The following is a 21,447-nucleotide window of genomic DNA, read 5'->3' as shown; positions in this document are numbered from 1 at the left end:
CCATTTAATAATTTATTAATATCTCTTTTTAGAAAGAGGAAGATGTAATCACATCAAATATATACTCTTCACCGGAGATACCTGTTTCAATGTTTCCTGAATGCAAAACTGCACCTTTTAGAATATAATCTGAATGTATGTAAACTTGTGAAAATGAAAATACAAGCCAAACGGGAATCTCGCAGAAAACTTAAGAGATAATATTTATTGCTTGTTTTTTGTACAGTTTTTACGTATTTTTCTTTTACTCAGTAACTATGTAACACTAAAACTGTATTTTAGGACTGTCATTGGTTAATCCAAGGATTAATAATTAATTGGTTTAATGTAAATTGGTTTAACCAAAGAAGCATGTTAGATTTTTGTTAAAAAAAAATAAATTCTTAAACTTACTTCTAAATCAGTCATAAACCTTTCCATCTTCCCTGTTTTCAGCATGGCAAACATAGTTTGTGCAACATTTAAAGCATGTCTCCAATTATGATACTTTACTGGACGGTAATTCTTTTTTACACTCAAAACCCATCTACATAACACCTATAAATAACATTTACGATAAATATATGGATAACACAACTTATCTTTACAACATTTTCATAGATTTCAGTAAAATCACACATTATGAACTAATTATATCTGGAAACTCTTAAATGTATACTCACATCGTAGGGTATATGATATTGATTGACAAGATCACACTCTAAAAACATTCTTATTGTCGCTCTACAAGTATCATCGTCGTTGAGATCAAAATCAATAAACTTAAAACTGAAAATAAAATTAATGTTGTTTTAATAATTTGACATATTAATAGAAACTTTTACACACATTTTAAGAACAAAAGACTCATTGAAAATTGGATAGAAGAGTTGGTCAAGTTTAGCTTATTTAAATCTTCAAAGTAGCAAGCAGGTTGATATCTGAATGATCTTCACAATTTAATAAGATATAACAAACCCACCTAAATAGATTGTACTCTTGTGCAGATGGTATTGTATCTTTACATAATTTTAAAGTATCATCCAGATTTGCTGTAGCATGATACGATAGACATTCCAACGCTACTTTCTGTTTTGCCATTAATTTACCTAAAAAATTCAAAAATAATATTGTAAACAACAATAAACCAATAAACAACAACTGCACATGAGGTGTTTCTTGCAAGAATTAACTTTATTTCACAATCTCTTGGAAATTCTTACTGAAATAGTGCTTTTACAATTTTACAACTTCTCAAGAACTTGTTACTACTACATCTACGTAGAAGCAATAGTTTTCTAAAAGCTAAATGGCCTTACTTTTAAACGTACAACAAAGTTTCTGAAATCAAAGTACTACGGAGTCTACTTAGATAACGTTAAAGATGAAGTTTCAAAATATTAAGACTGTTGTTCTACTTTATTTAAAATTATTAACTAAGATTAGGCTAATTTTTTTTAATTTAAATAAAAATATCGGCTACTGCTTCAGGATGACAAAACCATAGTGTCCAAAAACTTCTTATCTTTCAAAAAATCTTATTAAATTCTGACCAATTTGAGAAAAATATATCGCACTGCTACTTACATGCATTTTCATACATTTGTGTATTGTGAATTCCAAGGCCACAAAATATAGCAAATGCTTCAAATATGGAAACATCACAATCGGTGAATGGATGACCAGTTTCCTAAATTAATTTATTGATTATTTAACTGGATATTATACACAAAATATAAAGTAAAACTTCTATAAAGTAAGAAAAATAAGTAAGTAATAAAGCCACAGATTAGCGTCAACTAAGACAACCGGTTAAAAAAATTAGAGCGCTAAGAATTTTGAAATTCGTTCTGAGAGCAAATAAATTGAAGGAACACCTAGTTATTGAAGAAGTAAATTGTATTCAATTGAACAACTGAACATTTAAGTATTCTGTTTTGAAATTTGAGTCAAAACTACTGAATAATGCAAGAATTTATATCTATATTATAAAAAAATATTTACTTTATTAATGAGTTGGGCAACACCGATGACTTGTTTTTGTGAATTTATAATTGGCATACAGAGGATACATCTTGCGACTAGATCGTTGCTCTCACCATCGCCAGTTACTTCTTGATTCATCCAAGTGGACAGATCACCAATATTCAATATCTGGGAAAAAAAAAGAAGAAAAATGAATCAAAAAATGTCCACTAACATTACATATACAAATAATAATGATGCAATTTCAATTCATAACATCACAACTGTAGAAAAAAAAAAATTGTTTACTCTTTGTTTTATTTAAAAATTAGGAGATTATATACAGATAAAATATTCTTACAAATTACCTGACCAGTTGAAGCAACATAACTAGCAATTTGACTCAATTTCGAATTGTCCATATCTTCTTGATTTGGTGTTTTTACTATTGCTTTATGAGATTCTGATCTTAATTCAAAAATTGTGGAAAATTTCATCTAAAACATTCAATAGAAATAACAAAATACTTAAAAAATTATGATTGATAATCACTTGATGGTCATATTTTCGCCAAGATTTGTCAAGCAAGACATTAATAAAATTATTATAACATTAACTCCAATGTTAATTTAATTTAATATCTAAAAATACTTTTGACGGATACTTACCATGGCACTTTTAGGCAAGAGTATATCATTCACGTTCAAATTGTTACTCTGAAAATGATTAATTGTTAATTTATTTATAATCAAGATTTTAAAAAGAGTAAATTCTCATCTATCTATACTCTATTTCCTATGACTTTTGGGCAGACTAGTAATGGAAGATTTGGAAAGGAAAGGACTGCTGATGGCTTTAAATATGTAATCTGAAAAATTCATTTTAAAATACCTCGTGCTTTTAATGATTAAGTATCAAGCAAAATCAACGCCCAGTTTTGTGAAACAACAATTCAAGTGCATTAAAATAATAATATTTTATAGTTTAACGATCTAAATGCTACCTGCTTGAATACTTTTTCATTTTAAAATAAATATCAGCCGATCATAGAAAGCGTCAAAAAGCTGATTAACTTATGAATACAATAAAGATTAAAATCAAAAGTACGATCAGCATCTCAACTTTGAAAAGAAGCGATATTATTACATATTTCTACAACTTACTTCTCTTCGGCAAAGTGGTTTTCTTTCTGGAATAGATGTAACAGCTTTCTCACCTAATGTTTCCAAATGAATCTGCGAAGTTAATGAAATAATTTATTTATAAAACTGATTTTACGAACATTTGAACAAAGTTAAATACAATTTCTAATTTTTGAATTCAAAGAGTAGTTTTGTATTGTAAGTTTCTGTGTAACAGTGAGATTATTTAGGAGTTCTTTAAGTATGGGTTGAACAATTAATACTGTAATTATTACTGTTCCTCGCAACTATTACTTGATAAAAATAAATTTCTAGACATTCCTAACGATAACTTCAAATTAAGATCAAAGTAAAAGTATCACAAATTAATAATTAAAGTACTTGTTACACACCTGACAAAATCTAGGTAACGTTGCATCTGAAAACTTAAGACCTAACCGGTCTTTTCTTTTCTTGGTTTTAGTCACTTAGAAAAAAAAGGCGAAATCCAGAAAGAAATATTGTTTCAAGCCGCCCCCAAACTATATACTTACATATATGGAGCATGAGAACTTGGCCAAATGCCCGAAGAGTTCACATAATTCATAATTTTGTTTCTGTATTAACTTTTACTTTTTTTGCATTTCTATTATAGTACAGCAAGAAAATTATTTCCACTTTTTTTTTGTTTTAATATTTAAAAACAATTTTAAGTATAGCTTCTTTAATATTTTATATCTTGCTAGAAATCAATATAATTATATATGAACACATTTTTTAAAATATTTTGTTAAATTTATTAATTCATAGAACGTACGAGTTCGTAGAACGATTCATAGAACTCGTATTATGTTTTTAACGCACAGTGCAACGTACGTATGTACATATGTAAAAATACTTTACTGAATGCTCTATGAAACGTAGAAAAGTAACAAAAGGCAGTATATATACAGGAAATAACCAACAAAAATATTCATTTCCATTATTAAAGTCAAGGTAATTCTTATTACCCAAAACTTAAACCTACTCGAATGTTTGTGCCTTAAATTAAAAGTATTAAAGTAGTATAAAATATATCTTTAGTCAGCTCCATTTTGAAGATTGTTTATTCAGTCAGCGGAAAGAAGTAGAAGAAAAAAGAAAAAGAACTTGCTTCATAAATTTGAAAATAAAGAACACAATCTCTAACATATGCGAATTAAGAGAATATTACCTTTAGTAAGGTTATACCACAGCCTACTTCATATAAGCATAATATATTCAAAAATATATTGTTTATGTATATAAAAAAAATAACCACAATATGCATGAATTATGCGAATTAAATTCCCAAAAATTCTAACAGGGAATCTCCCTGTTACAAAGCCACACTCTTGAGCACCAGACCATCATCCGCCCCAATCTCTCTGAAATATAACATCAACCAATTTTTTTTTAAATTTTTGAATCCGAATGACTTTACCGTCCTTGTTTTTAATCTGACGGACCACTATCCCTAATCCTATGTCCTAATAAAGAATTATACTCATTCGAAATACTTAATTAAAATCACAATATAAATGGGAACTCTACTACAATAATTTTTTTTTTTTGAATGATTTAAGGCGCGTCAACATCTAAGGTTATCGGCACCCGGAGCTTTTTTCAGTGCACGGCCGGCCTCCGGACAGTGTTCTCTCGTTACAGTCAACACTGTCCATCACCAGACAGTGAGCTGTAAGAAGCTCCTAGGAAGAGAAAATCTAAGGGTCAGCAGCTGGATTCGAACCCGGGACCTCCGCGTGGGAGTCCAGTACGCTAACCGTATAGCTAATCCCTTCCCTCTTACAATAAATTCTAGAAACTGAAGAGGATATACCACCCGCTGGACACTGATTCATCACGCGTGTCAAACATCACATTCAGAGAAATCAATTTGCATAATTAATTTTATAAGTAATTCAAAGTAAAACGCAATTATACATTTTTTTTTTTTTTTAATAAAGAAGCAATTTCATATGAAACTAATTTCAACTTTCAATCAAAGAGTAGTTCTAGCTATAAATCTAAGTTACCGAAAGCAAAAAGTCCTTATGCTACATACAAAAGGCACAACAATTCAGCGCAGCATTAATAGAACTGATTAATTATATTTCTGATACTCACAGCTTCACCACAATTATGATCAAGCAAATATACAGCACAACTTTCACATTTCAGTAAATCTCTGGCCTCGGTCATAATCTTAGTGACAAGTCTTTCCAAATTGCTCTGTTCTTCAAATATTGATCTTGCCAAGTTTAATAGGATCTATTGGAAAGAATTTAAGTTGAACAAAATTTAATAATTACTATATACGAGTATATATATGGTGGTATATATTATATACACTTGCTCTTTACCTGATTCCTTTTGAATTCTTGAACAGACATTTCAAATAGTTGTGCATTCTGGATACCAATGCCGCAAAATGTTAAGTAACGTTGGAACACCTGGAAAATCCATCGATCTTTTTTATTTCATTACAGTTAGTTATAATTTATGATAAAGGAGGAAATAAAGCGAATGGTATAAAACTCCTGGAGATTTATTAACTCTAGGCTACCGATTCTCGTCAAAGTTAGCTAGAAATAGAAGCGTGATGGTTTCCTGATCATTTTTTTCCTAAAACCATCATGATATTTTGTTATTAAGTCAGCAATCTATTACAATGATGATTATAGCCATGTAGTACTTACTGATTTAGCATTTATTTAATCATTCTTTATTGATTAAGCTTGTACAGTAAATGTTTATTTACTGGTCTCGAATGATTAAATTTTTTTACATTTTTCTTTTATATTTAAAATTCCTCTTAATTCTTTCATTCATAACAGAACTATTGACGGTATTCCATTAAAAATGTGTTTATATTTTAGTGGTCTCGAAGAACTACTGTGTCTAAAATATTTTTTTTTGTGTTCAGAAGACCTCAAAGCTTATGATACCACCAGTAAATTCTCAATTTCGAAAATTTTAAGCGACTGACAAACTTTCTCAAAGGAGTAGTGAGAGAAAGTAAAATGCTAGAGTAAAAGATACGAGAGTTAAACATCTGGGTCTAAAATTAATAGTTAAAAGTCAGTAATAAATAAAACAAACAAAAGAATAAGTGTAGATGGAAGTTTGTGTTGTGAGATAACGTGAAGAAGTAAAGGTTTGTTGTTGATAAGAGACGTGAAGACAGCAGTAAAGGAGGTACATATACCTCGACATCACGTTCAGAGAATTCACTGGCTCCATCAGTTTTGTTTATTATCTGTGCCACTCCTATTACGTCACCTTCATAGTTGCAGATTGGTCCGCAAAGGATTGTATTTGTTTTGTAACCAGTTCTCATATCGATTTCGCTGTTGAATCTTGGATCCTGCAATAAATACAAATAATTTAATCACTTCTCTTATAGATAATTTCAAGAGAAAAAAAGTTTATGAGTAAACAGACAAACTTAATGGATGATTTAATCGCTAAGTAATAGGACAGCCAAGCACCACTTAAGATCCTTACTTCTTCCAGAACTACCTCTTCCCTGGTTTGGGAATATAAAAAGGCCCTGGAACAACTGTCTCAGCACAATAAAGTTAGGTTGGAATGGGTGCCGGATCATGTAGTAATCAAGGCTCGAAATCGTTGTGCAGATTTTGTCAGGAAGAGGAGGTAACGGCCTCTCACCTACTGTTCGATTGCGTTGCAATCGAGAGGTTGCGCTGTGAGACAGACCTTTGGCATATTGAGGCCAAAGAAGATAGTTGCACTGAATACAAAGCTCTTTTCTTCCTTGCAAAAGCTCTTGCGTCCCTAGATCCAAAAAAGGGGCTGGTACAATAAGTCTCTTGTGGCTGCGGTCCCGTGGGGCATAGGTCCCAACCATTTTCTATTCCTATCTAATCTTAATCATTAAGTAGAGCTGAAATTCACAGTCATAAATATGGCTAAGGGAAAATAACATTATCACGTTTACTGATACGTCGTTTTCGTTAGTCTTGTCCTAATCGATTCAATTTTGGGGCAAGAAGTAGAGAAAACAAGAAAAACAATTATGTACGGAAGTTATTATTATTATTTAAATTTCTTTTGAATAGAAAAAAAGTTAAAGAGAATGCCTAAAAATTGTGATGTTTTTCTCTTTTTTGGCAAGTATTTTTTTCTATCCCAAGGTTTCGCCTTTGATAATTCTTTTATTACACGCACAAAAAATATTCCGAGAGAAAATTAGAAATATAATGTACAAAACAGGAAGCGTGGCCATCTTTGTTTAAGAAAAATGGGTAGTTACAACTAGAATGTATACATTTTTTAAATAAAGAATTCATTTCTTTGCTTGTGGGGAAAAAAAAGGAATAGCCAGCAAAAGTTCTGTTTTTCCTTTGTCCCTGTTCCTAACCAGGATATTTGAGGGTTTAAAAGCAAATAAAATGAAACTTTTACAAATGGCAAATATATGGCCAACTTCCCTTTTTTTTTAGTATAATGTAATGAACTTAAACTGGCCTAAACAAACAGTTGAGACAGCAATTTCAGTTTGAAAAATTCATAAGGGTTGGCTTAAGTTAGGCAGTATCCCTTTTTAAAGCTCACATATTTTTACAGAACATTTTATTTCCCCTTTACTCTTTAACAATTTGCAAACTAGGATAAAGTGAAAAATGTTCTCGGGCTTGCATAGAGAGAGCTTGCTTGCTATAGTAGATTTTGTTTTCATATAGCAGTAAAATCTCGTCGATGGTCAACACAAACTGGACAAATAATTTTATTTAAGCTGCTTTTTAAAGTAATCGTTCTGACTATACTTCGTTAAAATGTATAAAAATTGAGTGCAGTTATTCATACTCAGCAAATGGTAAAACTATAAAAAGGCGAATAAGTCTTCTGCACCAACCGGATGAATCATTTGTTAGAAGAAGTTTCTCTTTCTTTCATTTCTTGAGTTTTTAAGAATTATTTACTGTAAATTAATTGTAATTAATAAAAAATAAAGAGTTTTCTGAAAATTGCCACTTACCACAACGAGAATTGCCAGAGGATGTCGTATGAATGGTCGTGTAAGCCCCCTCTGACTTACATGAGATTAATTTACAATGAAAGTACGTTAATATTATTGCTTTCTCCACATTACAGAATAAACATGGCTTTTTCCAAAATGTGTATTATATTTATATATATATATACAGGGTGTTCAGCATAAGACTACGGTAACTTCGGGAGGCGATTCTGGGCATCATTTGCAACAAAAAATTTCATATAAACTATGGCTCGATTCGGCTCCGTTTTATAGATATTTTTAATTTTATGTTTTTTCAAGGTGTTACTACTTTTTAGCAAAAAGTGGTCTATATTTCTCAAACTATTAAAGCTACAGTTATTTTAATAAGCTCATTAGAAAGAAGGTTAAATTTCCTTTTAAATAAGCTAATTTGTATTCCAAAAAAATAATATTAAGTATTTTACTTTGTAGCCCAAACATAAGAAATAGCAAGTTTCTAATTTTTGCCAAAAACTTTGACTTTAATTTTCTCAAAAACTTTACATATGAAAAAACCGTGCACTATTCAGGAAAAACATCTACATACGATCACCTTTCGAACGGTATACAATAATTGGGGTTATGTTAAAAATTGACGCAGAAATCTGTGATTAATTGCAAAAAAGTAGGCCTCAAAACAGCGTCGGCATGCCAAGGAATTCACCTACCATAAGAATATAACTGATCAGAATAATCAAATCCAGAACGATTTTTTGCAAACGTGTAATTTAATAATTAATTTATTAAGGAACTATATTCAAAAATATAAAATTTACATTATAAATAATAAAATAAAAAAAAAGAAGAAAAATGAATATGATGTTAAATGAGTGTTAGGTACCAATTTCAAAAGAAAGGATTTTCGTTTAACGAGTTTAGATCTGTGTTATTCTTTAGTTAATTAAAAAAATATTCCAAATAATGTGAATAAATCATCATTTTGAACTACTCAATAAACTTTTGGAATTAACAGGTTGTGAAGTGCTAATGAATAAGCCGAACACAGGAGATTGTGGAGAGCTAATGAATAAGTCAAGAACTTATTACTCGCTCTGATCCCCAAATTAAATAATAGTGGATGGAATACTTCACGGGACCGCCAGTACACCTCCACGATCGTCTTAGCGTTCGGAACAGGCTATCTGGAAAACATCTAGATTACTCCCGCCTAGCTTCTCCACTATTCCCATCTACGAAACCGTAGATGTAAAACATATCGCGATATTCAATATTCGAATACGTTGGCATAATGATAGCAAAATGACAACTAAATATCTAATGAAAATGTAGACTTTAAACTATCTTTACTTCTTGTTGCATTTATTTGTTTTTATAAGCCGTATTAGGATAAAACATGTCAGTTTTTAACTTGGAGATTAGAGCGATAAGTAAGTTCCTTTCATAATGCCGACACTGTTTTGAGGCCTACTTTTTTGCAATTAATCACAGATTTCTGCATCAATTTTTAACATAACCCCAATTATTGTATATCGTTCGAAAGGTGATCGTATGTAGATGTTTTTCCTGAATAGTGCACGGTTTTTTCATATGAAAAGTTTTTGAGAAAATTAAAGTCAAAGTTTTTGGAAAAATTTAGAAACTTGCTATTTCTTATGTTCGGGCTACAAAGTAAAATACTTAATATTATTTTTTTGGAATACAAATTAGCTTATTTAAAAGGAAATTTAACCTTCTTTCTAATGAGCTTATTAAAATAACTGTAGCTTTAATAGTATGAGAAATATAGACCACTTTTTGCTAAAAAGTAGTAACACCTTGAAAAAACATAAAATTAAAAATATCTATAAAACGGAGCCGAATCGAGCCATAGTTTATATGGAATTTTTTGTTGCAAATGATGCCCAGAAACGCCTCCCGAAGTTACCGTAGTCTTATGCTGAACACCCTGTATATATATATATATATATATATATATATATATATATAAAAAACAGAAGATATATATATATACTCCATTACTGTTGTATTTACTTAGAAGTTAATTAAGAAAAGAGGGGAGATAAAGACCTGCCTACGCTCTTCTAGGTAAAGGATTTTATTTAGTGCTAAAGCAATCTCTCTTATGTGCTACTAAAAAGTAAAGAGGCTACTTGTTTTGAGAAAACTTGGCACAGTGGGGACTGTAATGAAAAGCTTGAAAGGGGGATGGGCGCGGTGAAAAATAATAATGAAAACAAACATTTTCTTTCATTACTCTCACATCTTGTGAAATCAAATAGCTTTTTCCGAGCACCATAACCGGATATTAAAGCAAATACACAGGGAACAACACTAAAATTCGAAACACTCACAACAGCGTCTCACCGTTAGCGTTTGCAGGCCCATCTTAAAATGTAAAGCGGTAGTACTTGAATAATATTTATCAATTAATATCTCTTCCAACGCCATCTGTTTATTTGCTATCTATATCTTCATTAAAATTCCTTTGACGGGTTTTCATGTTTAAAGTTGATAATTAGGATAGTTTTCATAAAAACTTCGTACCACCTGTTTCTCCAATCGTATTTCCACTTATAAAACAAAACGACTTCGAGTTTGTTGCCGCTTGAGCAAAAGAGAAGAAATGTATTATTAATGGCTTGCGAGCCGTGGTTTGACCACTATCCATTTATCCATATGTGAGCTATCAATAAATAAAGTTTAAAGAACATCCTAACTATTTACCCGGAAGGCTTAGTAAATTTCAGAAACAAAAAACAGTAAATTCATTAATTAACAACTGATTTATTTTGACAAAAACTTCATTGTAGTTAGCTCCTACTGTTGCTATTTGAACCAAATATCAAATTTGAAGGGGAGTTAAGGTGGATACACAAACTCTTAAATTGGTAAAAAAAAAAATCTTTTTTTTTTTTTAATTCAAAACGCGTGTTCTGAAACTTGAAAAATTACACGGTCGTAATACTTTATCTTAAATTGCAAAATAGCAACCTATAATAAAATTTATCTTAGACATTCAACACTCGCACAGGACTTCAGCAAAAAACTATTGTAGGTTTTTAGAAATAACTTTGTATTAATTTAGTTATATTTTCAGTTATGTGACAAGTAAAAGCTAAAGTTGCACGACGTTAATACTGGCTGACTTTACTAATATTTGAATAGAATATTGAATCAAACTTGTGTTTTATTACAAAGAGATTTGTTAAATTAATATTCCCATTTCTAAAAGTAACTTTATTGTAAGTTTCTTATTAACCTAAAATAAATTGTACAGAGGTTTGCAGAAAATTAAATTATACCTGTCCTTCGTTTATGTTTCTAAAACAAAGATGATAAAAATAATTTTTCACTCATTTTATTTTATTGGCGAACGATGATGGAAAAAAAGTTGTAATCCTTAAAATAGAAATAGTTGTTCAGCAAGAAAAGCACATTCACCTGCGTGGACGGAATAAGCCCTACTCTGTCGAAGACCTTCAAGCCCGAAAGAATAATAACAGCAACATAAGCAGGATACAGAATAGAAAACAGTAGTACTTAAGCCATGCTTAGAGTCTTAGCTGTGTCCAAGGAAGTCAAAAACTCTCAAAGACACTTCCAACTAATGATCCTGTATGAATAGATGTTTCCTCGTCTTAAACAACAACGCCCAGTCTGGGATCCAACCAAATTTGGGTTCTAACAGACTGAGAGAAGGGATCTCAGCCCTAAACGGATCTCTAAATAGACCGATAAGATTAACAACTGCAAGACCTAATCGATAACAAAGAATTGATCGGAAGCAAATATAAAGTTGTCAGTCATCAGTGACATTGGTGCGAAAAACAGAAAGTAGCTTTTCTTAAAACTACAAAATACTGCGGAAAGTTTTTGTTTATTATATAATTCCACTTTCGGCGTTCCAATATATTTTAATCTTCATCCTTGCACAATGAATATCCTGTCAAATGATGGTACATGATTTTTCAATATATATAATAAATAAATAAACCAACTGTATAGGCATCCGTGATGTTGATCACTTTCTTATTCTGTGCCACCACACCAGCCACGCCGATGCCAAATGGTATACGTATCTCTTCGGCCTTTGCCTTCTGTATAGCATCTTCCAATTCTGTAAATGGAAAACTGTCAATTAGAATAAATAAAACAAATAATTCAGATGTCAGTTAATTTAAGAGATAAAAAAAGGAACGGAAACAAGAAGTAGCAAAGTAAATGGTTCTGCCCAAGAGAAATTGGATGCATTTAATTAAAACTTAAGGGAAAATTGCTTTCCCAAGTATCCGCCTAGGCTTTACACTAAATTTTCCTCTTTTACCTCAATTTATATATTATTTCTCTTTTGCTTGCTAATTACTTTTTTGCACATTAACTTCATTTAGTAAATACAGGTAAGAAATTAGTAGGTTTGAAAATAATCTAACCTAGTTTCTAATTTTTATTGTTAATGGTACATTATTTTCGCATTCAAATAAATAAATGATACTCCTCAATATACAATAGTATCAATGATTAGCTATTTTTACCTAGTTTCCTCTAAATAATTAATTCCACACGGCATTTATAAATTATTACTGTAGTACTAAGGATGTATCCTTGGTTTGGGCTTGGTTAAAATAAAACACACAACCAGGAAGTACTCCTAATTTGACATAGATGTTGGACCCATTCTTGGTATTCTGCACTGCAACCAAGTAAATCTACTGTACCTCCCCTCTCTGATGCCAAGCCACTCGCTTAGCTCCAGGTAATGAAACAACTCACCCAGGTTTGTTCTAGGAAAAACGGTGAGAATAACAATAGGGTAAACTTCGTGGTGAAACAGTTCTTTCTTTTCCAAGAAAAAAAGACTTATCCTCCAACAAATCCAGGTGACTAAGTAGGCTTTCTGGCAAAGTTCATGATCCTCCCAAGCTCGCCATTTGCCTGTGGGCTCGCGAAACCCAAATAGTTGCTACATCAACTATCTCTGCAGACCCTAATGTACTGTACTGTATGAATGTTTTTTGGTGTCAATATTGAGTTTTGTCTGCAATGTTGGAAGAGATAGTTCATTGAAGTTTTGATAAGACGCAAAAACGATCTGAGACTCACTAGATTTATTTGAACCTTTCCGCACCATATTATCTTCATTCTCGCGAACCATGATTGCCAGGATAAAAAAGTATAATGCACGTAAAGTAGAACTGCAACATGTTGCATTTAGTGAAAGAGAGTAGTACTTTATATCTTCTACAACAGCAAAACCAAACCAATATGTGCGCGATTGAAATAAATGTTCTCAATATAGGACGCAATAAAATGTCTACAAAAAGAAAAGCGAATGTAATAACAATGAACACATGTGAAATGGGTTTTTAGAAAAAATTGTAAACACACTAGTTGGAAAAAAAAAAGGTTTCACCACGTACATAAAATTTAAAAAGCAAGGATAGAATTTCAAATTTTTAGAATAAATCGACTAACCGGATATGCGGAAATTCGGAAAACAGCTCGTAACAATAATTTTAATTACTTCTTACTCGTACTAGACTAGATGCTCGTAAAACTTTTATAACCATTACATATTGCATTATTACCAATCATTTTAAAATGATACACCTTTCCAGAAGAAATTTTTTGCAGGGGTTTTCAAGTATAGTTTCATATTTTAAGTTTCATCATCCCTAGAAATATTGTATCACTAAGTCAAATTGACTGTTGAAAACTTTAACCGAAAACGAAAAAAAAAATCACAGAAAATAGTTTGTTATTCAGTGGGAAGAAAAAATAAAAAATTGAAATAAAGAAATCATTTGAAGATTTTTTTTAAATTGGACCTTTACACAAACATATTCGACCAAACAATTAAAATAAAAGAGTGCTAGCTAACTCTCCGCACTAAGTCTGGCCAGCGTGTACATATTTTTCTCTTCTATACATATCACCACCACAACACACACGATGTTGAGTGAAAAAACAAAATTAAAAAAAAAGCAATCAATTAACAAGGGTGTTCTCCCACCAACCCTTTGAAGGGATATGTGGGCTTTCAGTCCATCATTCCCCTTATATACCCCACGTGTCGACATTCAGCTAAAAACCTCTGTGAAAATAATCAAACTAGAGGGAATCTTTCTCCTGTGTGAGTGTTTTTTTTTAAGCATAACCACGCTCATACCCAAAAGAATATATTACTACATTAATTGATTCCACACACATTTGGTTAAAATTATTTTCAAATGCCTATTCACTTATTATTAATTTAATAATTTGAACGGTTTTTGTTTTTTCTTTCTAAATTTGGCCCTGAATTTCATCGAAATCGCATCAAGAGATCGCATCTAGTTTCAAAAGAATAATAAATATTTATAATTATGTAAATAATTAATAATAATCTTCTAAAAGTGAATAAATCACAAAATGTCGGTAAGAAATTACGACAAAATATTCATAAAATTACAAATAAAAAAATTGGCAGACAATGAAACTTATTTTGAATTTATACAACAAAGACTCTGTTAGGATAAAGATTTGTTTTTAATACATAGAAATGACAGTTAAATGATAATAAGAACTGCAGCCGTTCCAATGTTATGTTTCCTAAAATAATTACTTCTTAGTTTACCAAGAGAATGTAGTTCCATAGCCAGTAAATAACAAACAGCCGGGGTAGGATTATACGGGAGTAGAGTAAAAGGAGCTTTCTTACCTTATTTTTAGAGGAGTTATTCTCTAGAGAATAAAGTAGAGTAACTAAATCTTTCTCTTAACACGTCTCTCGATTTTATGTCAAACAAAACTTAATACTACGTCAACAAATCCTGTCAATGAAAATATCTAGCTGAGAAAATTCACTGTCTTAAGAGTGTTACGAGAGCCCAGCCAATAACCAGAAATTTTCACAAATGTCAACAATTTTTATTTAAGACTCTTCTTTTTTTTTATTTTACTCTTCTTAATAAGAAATTTTTCAACTCTTTGTAGAATTTGTGGGGGTTAAGTTTTTACAGGATAAACATTACATTCGAAAAAAAGGTTTGGGTGAATAATCATTTTTTATTTTCTCTTCCTATTAGAGTAAGACGAAGTATTTCGAATATGTCAAATATATTTATTAAATATAAATATAATAGTAAATATTTATTTTTTACTAGTTTTGCCACAGCTCAGAAAAAGTTGAAACTTTTCTTTTTTTTTTTGCTGAAAGCTGTGACCTTTGATGACATAAAAGAGTTCTGCAACAGTATGAGAGAAATGGGAACAAGCTCTAAATCACCATTAGAGCTTACACCGTATAAACCATACCCAATAAAGCGCGTAATGTGGTGATTTACATTTTCTCTAGTCAGCACTGATGTAATCAGTCCAGTTTTTTTTTAATTACCACAAAATTTAATGCTATCAAATTTATTCTCATAGTTTAGAAGTTTTTTTTAGCTGATTACGCAAAAATATTTTGACGTGCTAGTATTTACCATATAAAGGCGATAGATAACAGACTCAGTGAAACCAAATCGGTGTTATTTAGGACAGCGATTTATGTATTAATAATTATAATTAGTACGATATAAATTTTAACGTATAAAATTTAAATCCAAGACTTGAACCCGAGAAAGAAAAAACTAGAGACTCGTACGTCATAATTTATGTCGTAGACCGATTTCTGGTGTTGTTTTTACTTACTATAGGGCAACTAAATGAGTCCCTTTGAAGCTTGACATCATAGAATTTGTCAGAGTAGTAAGTAATACAATCAAATAAGTTTAAACTGTGCTGTTAAAAGCAAAAAAAATAGTTGTAGTGTTGTGGGTCCTTCACTTCAGGAAATTTTATCATAATTATTCTTTGAGAAAGACATCTAAAGACAGTTGAATAACTATTATACCTAACGCATGTAATAGATTGACTTTTCAGAACACTGAAACCAACAACGGTATAACATAAGTACAGTTCGTAAAAGCTAATGAAGGGAAATCACTGCAGATTGATCAGTTCAAATGGAAATACATCTGATTTGAGCATTCATTAGCTATTACTCACTCTCAAAATTCTAATTCACAGATTATTTTTAAATCTCGAACAGTTGAACAATGCTTAATTCTTAACAGCATTATACAGTTTTTAACCGTACATTATACTGATAGGTAATCTAACAGGAAAGCTTACTAAGATCGTCTTATAATAAGAGAACGATTATCTTAAAATAAATGGCCCCATTCAAAAAATCAGGGTGATCTTGCAGTTACGACTAAGCGGGACTGAGAGAATACATTTTTATATAAATGGTCATTCTTACTTCATCGATGCCACATTATTGTGCACTGTCTGTAACCTACATGAGCTGGAGACGTTAGAACACATCCTCTTGAAATGCCCTATTTTTGCACCTGTCAGGAGCCATTACCTATCCAAATACATCCAAGGCGAAGTTGATTGTAATACACTAATTGATGTTTTGCAGGTGGACAGTCTTCGGAAGTTGAATGACATCTTCTGTTACATTGCGAGCGTCATGAGGCTGAGGTCCTTCGCGCTCGACGAATGAAGTTATTTTTATGTTCTATATTTTTTAATTTTTGGTTATTCGTTGGGTGCGAACGATCTTGCTTTCTTGGCGCCGCTGTTGTGGAGTGTCTTTTGATTTTGGGAGCTGCCCTCTGGCTAGATTTTCCGTTTGGGGGTTGACTGAGGCAGACTATTTTTCACTGTACCTCTTAATTGACTACAGGTTATTTTGGGTTTATTGAATTGCTACTAAATTTAAAACATTGAAATATTTGATTTAAATATTATTTAATTAAAGTATTTGTATTGTTATTTAAAATATTAAAATTATGTTCAATCTAGTTTCGTCTGGTGATATTTAATTGGCTTTGTATAACTAATTTTGAGTTCAATTAATTTTGTATTTTGTTTTAAACAAATTATGTTATATGTTATTTGAAATTGTACCCTACTCCTTGCTACAAGGAATTCCCTTATAAGCAATAAAGTTTATTAATAAGAGAACGGCGCTAAAAGAAAATCTAAAAAATACTAAACTAATTATTCAGTAACGTGACAATTCTAATTATAAATTTCCATGATTATTATACTGGTAGTAAGATTGTACAATTTTAAATAAGGCACTTTAGAGAGAAGTCTAACCCCACCCATTCTCACAGCCCAGAATAGAATTTTACTGGAATAATATTTCAAATACTAGTTATAGACCTAAATCTGTGTATTTGGTACACTTAGTTTAGAAGAAATAGTTGGAGCAGTTTTTTTAAGAAAATCTTAAAAAAACTGTAAAAAAAAAATTGAAGAATTGAATTGTTCTTACGGTAGAGCGATTTTGTGATCCACCTTACTGTGAGGCACACGGCCACATTGATCAATTTGTGGAAAAACTACTATTTCATACTCAGCCTTCAAAACTGATATTTTCAGCGAAATCTCAAAATCGATATAGTACTCGATTAAAACTCGCATAATTCGTAGTTCAAGAGAAATTTAATTATTCACAAAATATTTTGTTTCACATTTATTAAATCTCCAATTTCCCGTTAACAATTAGATCTACTAAATAAATTATTAAGAACATTTGCATCATTATTTTATTAATAACAATAGAAAATCAATAAAATGATAACAGCGAACAGACTGAAATTGCATTATATAGGTTATAAAATAAACCGCCAATCAATAACAATTAGCTTAGTAAAATGATTATTGATGGGCTACGCCCCGTATTTTAATTTAATAAATACCATAAAGCCCTAACTTTTCAAAGATACTGTGTTGGTAATTATACATAGTTTAATGTCACAAAACCCTAGACTTTCAAATAAAAATCTTTTTATCTCCATCTAAATTTGGTTAACTTTAAAACGTATTAAAATTGGATGACGTATTAAAAATTTATTATCTGAAAGAGTGCAACGTCGCTACAAATTAATCAAAATTTTCAATACTGAACTTAAAGAGTAGAAATGTTGGCACCCCTAAAAACAGATAAATCTGGCATGAAAAAGCCTCACGACCTATCTTTTACAGCAAATCTGAAATTCTATCTGGCAGAACTTTATTTTCTCTTACTAGTTAATAAGGGGAAGTATTGCATTCGCACCTGTAAGATACGTCTTTACATAAAATATAAAATAGAATTATTCACTGATATTCTAGAAAGACTAACCTGTATCAACTGTAACATCGAACAGTTTAGCTACAAGATATTTGGCTTCTAGCGAGCCACGCGCTAAAAACAAAGATCCTCTATCCGCTCTGGTGAGTAGGCCGACATTTACTAGAATCTTATGACAGAGTACGTCAATGTCCAGTTCGTTGGATACATCTCTAATCAATTCCATGAACAGTTCGCCTTCGTCCAACAGATCTAAACGGCGACGCCATTCTCCTGATGCACGAGGTCTAGAAAAGAAATTATAGATCAATGATTAATTAGAGATTAGGGCAAGATATTTCTTTTTGTTGATCAATGAAACAGTTTTATATTTGTTAAGATAACTTTAATGCCCTTTTTTAAAGTTCTATGTCGTATATTGAAATAATCTAAAAAGAAACAATCCGAGGAAAAGTTTGATTTTATAAACATAGAGTTTTGAACTGTACATACAATGTAAGTTCATATTTTTATTAGATCTGTACTTTTTACTTTCTGAAATTTTAGGAAGAGAGAGCTTAAGGTTGCAGTACCCATACAAATTTTACTATCCACCGTAAAGTAGATATTATTTTTAGCCATTAATACCATTGGAATAGTTTATATGCTTTTTATTTTCTTATTGTGAGGCATGTATGACAAAATTAGACATACACTGAGCATCAATCAGATGAATTGAATGGAAAGGGGATTGGTGCGGTAATTGAAGAACACCTAGCCATTCCGTATTTCCAGTTCATGGTTCTAGAATGACCCACAGCGTGTGTTTCTGACTTAGATCGCCACAATTGAGATTCTCTAAAAAATATTATATACTCCCAAGAGTGAAGAAGGAAAAATGTACATACATATTCCAATGTAAACTCATCGCCGAATATCTACACGATTTCAGTATTTCTTTTTACGAATACTAAGTCATCATAAATAAGTAAATAACTGTACAAAGAGGGAACAAACATCCCAATCAATTTATGTATTTTCGTTTTCCATAGGCGTAATATGTTCACACTAAACCAAACAATACATCCAAGCACCGAGGAGCATTTAATGGAGAGAGAAAGACTCATTGATTGTTAGCAGAACAATATCCTTTTGGCAAATGTTTGTTAACAATAAATCTTGAAACGTTTTACCCGCCCGTTTCCGTATAAACTCCTCCAAAACTATTAATGTACCACCCAACTATGCCACCCATTTCTCCTCAACCTGACCACTAATTATAGCCTTCGTTAATTAATAAGCTTGATTAATAGCATTCATTTTACCTGAATGAATTTGGCTCCCTATTCCAAGAAAATTAATTTCCATTGTTTTGACGAACTGTTATAATTTAAGAAATAAAAGGGGCCAATAAAAATTATGTTTACTAATAATTTAAATTTATTTCCCTAGTTCTCAAAGCCAGGAATGATGATGAAGAACCGATGCAATAAAATATAAGATTTATCGTGAAAATATTTGAAGCAAATTAGAAGTAAGGAAGAAATGCATAGAAGAGTTGATGCATAGGAAATATTGATTGCTCAAAAAAATCGTGAAGAACTCAAAAGTACCTCATAAAAAGAAAGGGAAAGTGGATATTTCAAAACTTGTATGATGCTGAGTGATACATAAACTTAATACAAATAAAAAAGATTGCTAACAAGGGGAAAAAACCCAAAGAGCTCGGTAAATGCAAAGTCAAAGGCAAAAAAAAAAAAGAAGACAAAATCAAAAGTTCAGTAATTAGAAATGAAACAGAAGTGAGAGACATGGATTAGTGGAGTCGTTCAAATAAAAATGGGCTGGACACGTGATAAAATGCGTGATGTTAGCAGGCATGCGACTCTAGGGACGCCCTTCTATGGCAGTAGTGAAAAAAAGAAGAGTGTGAAAATGCGGTGGCAACATGACATAGTAAAAGTGTTGGGAGATAAATGGTTCTTTACTTGTACATATGTGTGAATAGTGTATCTTCTCTAAAGAGTGTGGAATATTGCGTTGCAAGCCGAAGTGTTCTAATCGCAAGATTAACATCACACTTCCACACAAGTTAACATAATAATATTTTCTATCGATCAACTCAGAAATTAAAATATAAACATAACATGAAACAAAGTTAACAATACTTGCTATTGTAACACCAGCAAAAATTGCAATAAAAAGATACAATCATATTTAAATATTTCAACTACAAGAAATAAAAATCACAGTTACACTTATTAAGTTATTAAAAACGAGTTAGTATTAAATATTAACGCAAAAAAGTGCTACCGTTAGAAACGATAATATTAATTTAGACAAATTGCATAGGTGATCTTCAGAAGATCGCGATATATCCTTGGCATCGAGCTCAAATGAAACTCCAATTCTTTCAAACCCGGTTACCCCAAGATCCCAGTTTCACATAAACCATTTTCACCAGCCTGGATCCAGCAGGATTAATAGCAATTTCACACTTACAATACACTAAAATGGCGCACTCTGGTGCAAAACATTCACAAATACATTTAGGCCAATTTGTTGAAAACCTCTCTCTCTATCAACAAGTGGAACTATTTGAAAAAAAATCATAAATAGAAAAATACAGCAAAAATGGCAAACATTTAATATTTATTTCACTATAAAAAGTAAAATCTCAATTACTTATCGTGTCATCATATTACAACAGAAAAATTAACATTCAAGAGTACAACCTTGAAATGTGGAAGAAAGTGGAGATTATCTGAGCTCTTTCATAAGGAATTTCTATATCAAAACAGAGTACACATTGCTCCTTGCAAAACGTACATTCAACACCAAAGTAAATCTGTACGATATTATTACAACAGAAGATAAAGACTAACTTAATTTTAGATGTTCTCAGCTAACGGGATTATCTTTCTAGTCTCTTTGGACAAGATTTAAGGTTTAACCTTCTAGTGTGTTATATTTTATCTCTAGCAACAATCTAAGATATAATTTCATTTATTAAGAGATAAAAAAAAAAAACTTTTCCTTAATAAAAGGGTAAAGTTCCTATTGCAGGTATCTAATAACCCCTCGAACCATCTTTAGGACATTCGGGAAGTGCTGCATCAGTTGGCATATTTAAGAGTGATTTTCCGATCCAACCCCAATCACAATCTTAATGTTAAGTTCTATTTACCGTTGCATGATTCACCCCATAGTTCCCCAATTGATGTAGCATCGGTTTAGAACCAAGTTCCTAAAGAGGAGCTATCTAGTGCTCCTTGTTCAAGTTATGT

General features: G+C 31.3%; 1 protein-coding gene across 13 annotated transcripts in view; it reads right to left on the bottom strand.

The window, feature by feature from the left end:
- Positions 1 to 21,447, bottom strand: part of Pde6 (phosphodiesterase 6) — a 112,351-nt gene that overhangs the window by 9,688 nt on the left and 81,216 nt on the right. For all 13 annotated transcript variants that reach the window (XM_074114999.1, XM_074114994.1, XM_074114996.1 and 10 more), the window contains 13 exons: positions 18,233 to 18,468; positions 12,066 to 12,184; positions 6,292 to 6,450; positions 5,447 to 5,536; positions 5,211 to 5,354; positions 3,108 to 3,179; positions 2,613 to 2,660; positions 2,313 to 2,441; positions 1,984 to 2,133; positions 1,567 to 1,669; positions 962 to 1,088; positions 663 to 768; positions 394 to 537 (listed from right to left, as the gene is read on the bottom strand). In XM_074114999.1, the coding sequence (XP_073971100.1) occupies positions 394 to 537; positions 663 to 768; positions 962 to 1,088; positions 1,567 to 1,669; positions 1,984 to 2,133; positions 2,313 to 2,441; positions 2,613 to 2,660; positions 3,108 to 3,179; positions 5,211 to 5,354; positions 5,447 to 5,536; positions 6,292 to 6,450; positions 12,066 to 12,184; positions 18,233 to 18,468 (1,627 nt within the window). The remainder of the gene's footprint in view (positions 1 to 393; positions 538 to 662; positions 769 to 961; positions 1,089 to 1,566; positions 1,670 to 1,983; positions 2,134 to 2,312; positions 2,442 to 2,612; positions 2,661 to 3,107; positions 3,180 to 5,210; positions 5,355 to 5,446; positions 5,537 to 6,291; positions 6,451 to 12,065; positions 12,185 to 18,232; positions 18,469 to 21,447) is intronic.

This window comes from Rhodnius prolixus, unplaced genomic scaffold (assembly GCF_049639745.1).
Source record: "Rhodnius prolixus isolate KJV_2025 unplaced genomic scaffold, Rpr scaffold_7, whole genome shotgun sequence".
Taxonomy (NCBI): domain Eukaryota; kingdom Metazoa; phylum Arthropoda; class Insecta; order Hemiptera; family Reduviidae; genus Rhodnius; species Rhodnius prolixus.
This window is presented reverse-complemented; position numbering and strand designations above follow the sequence as displayed.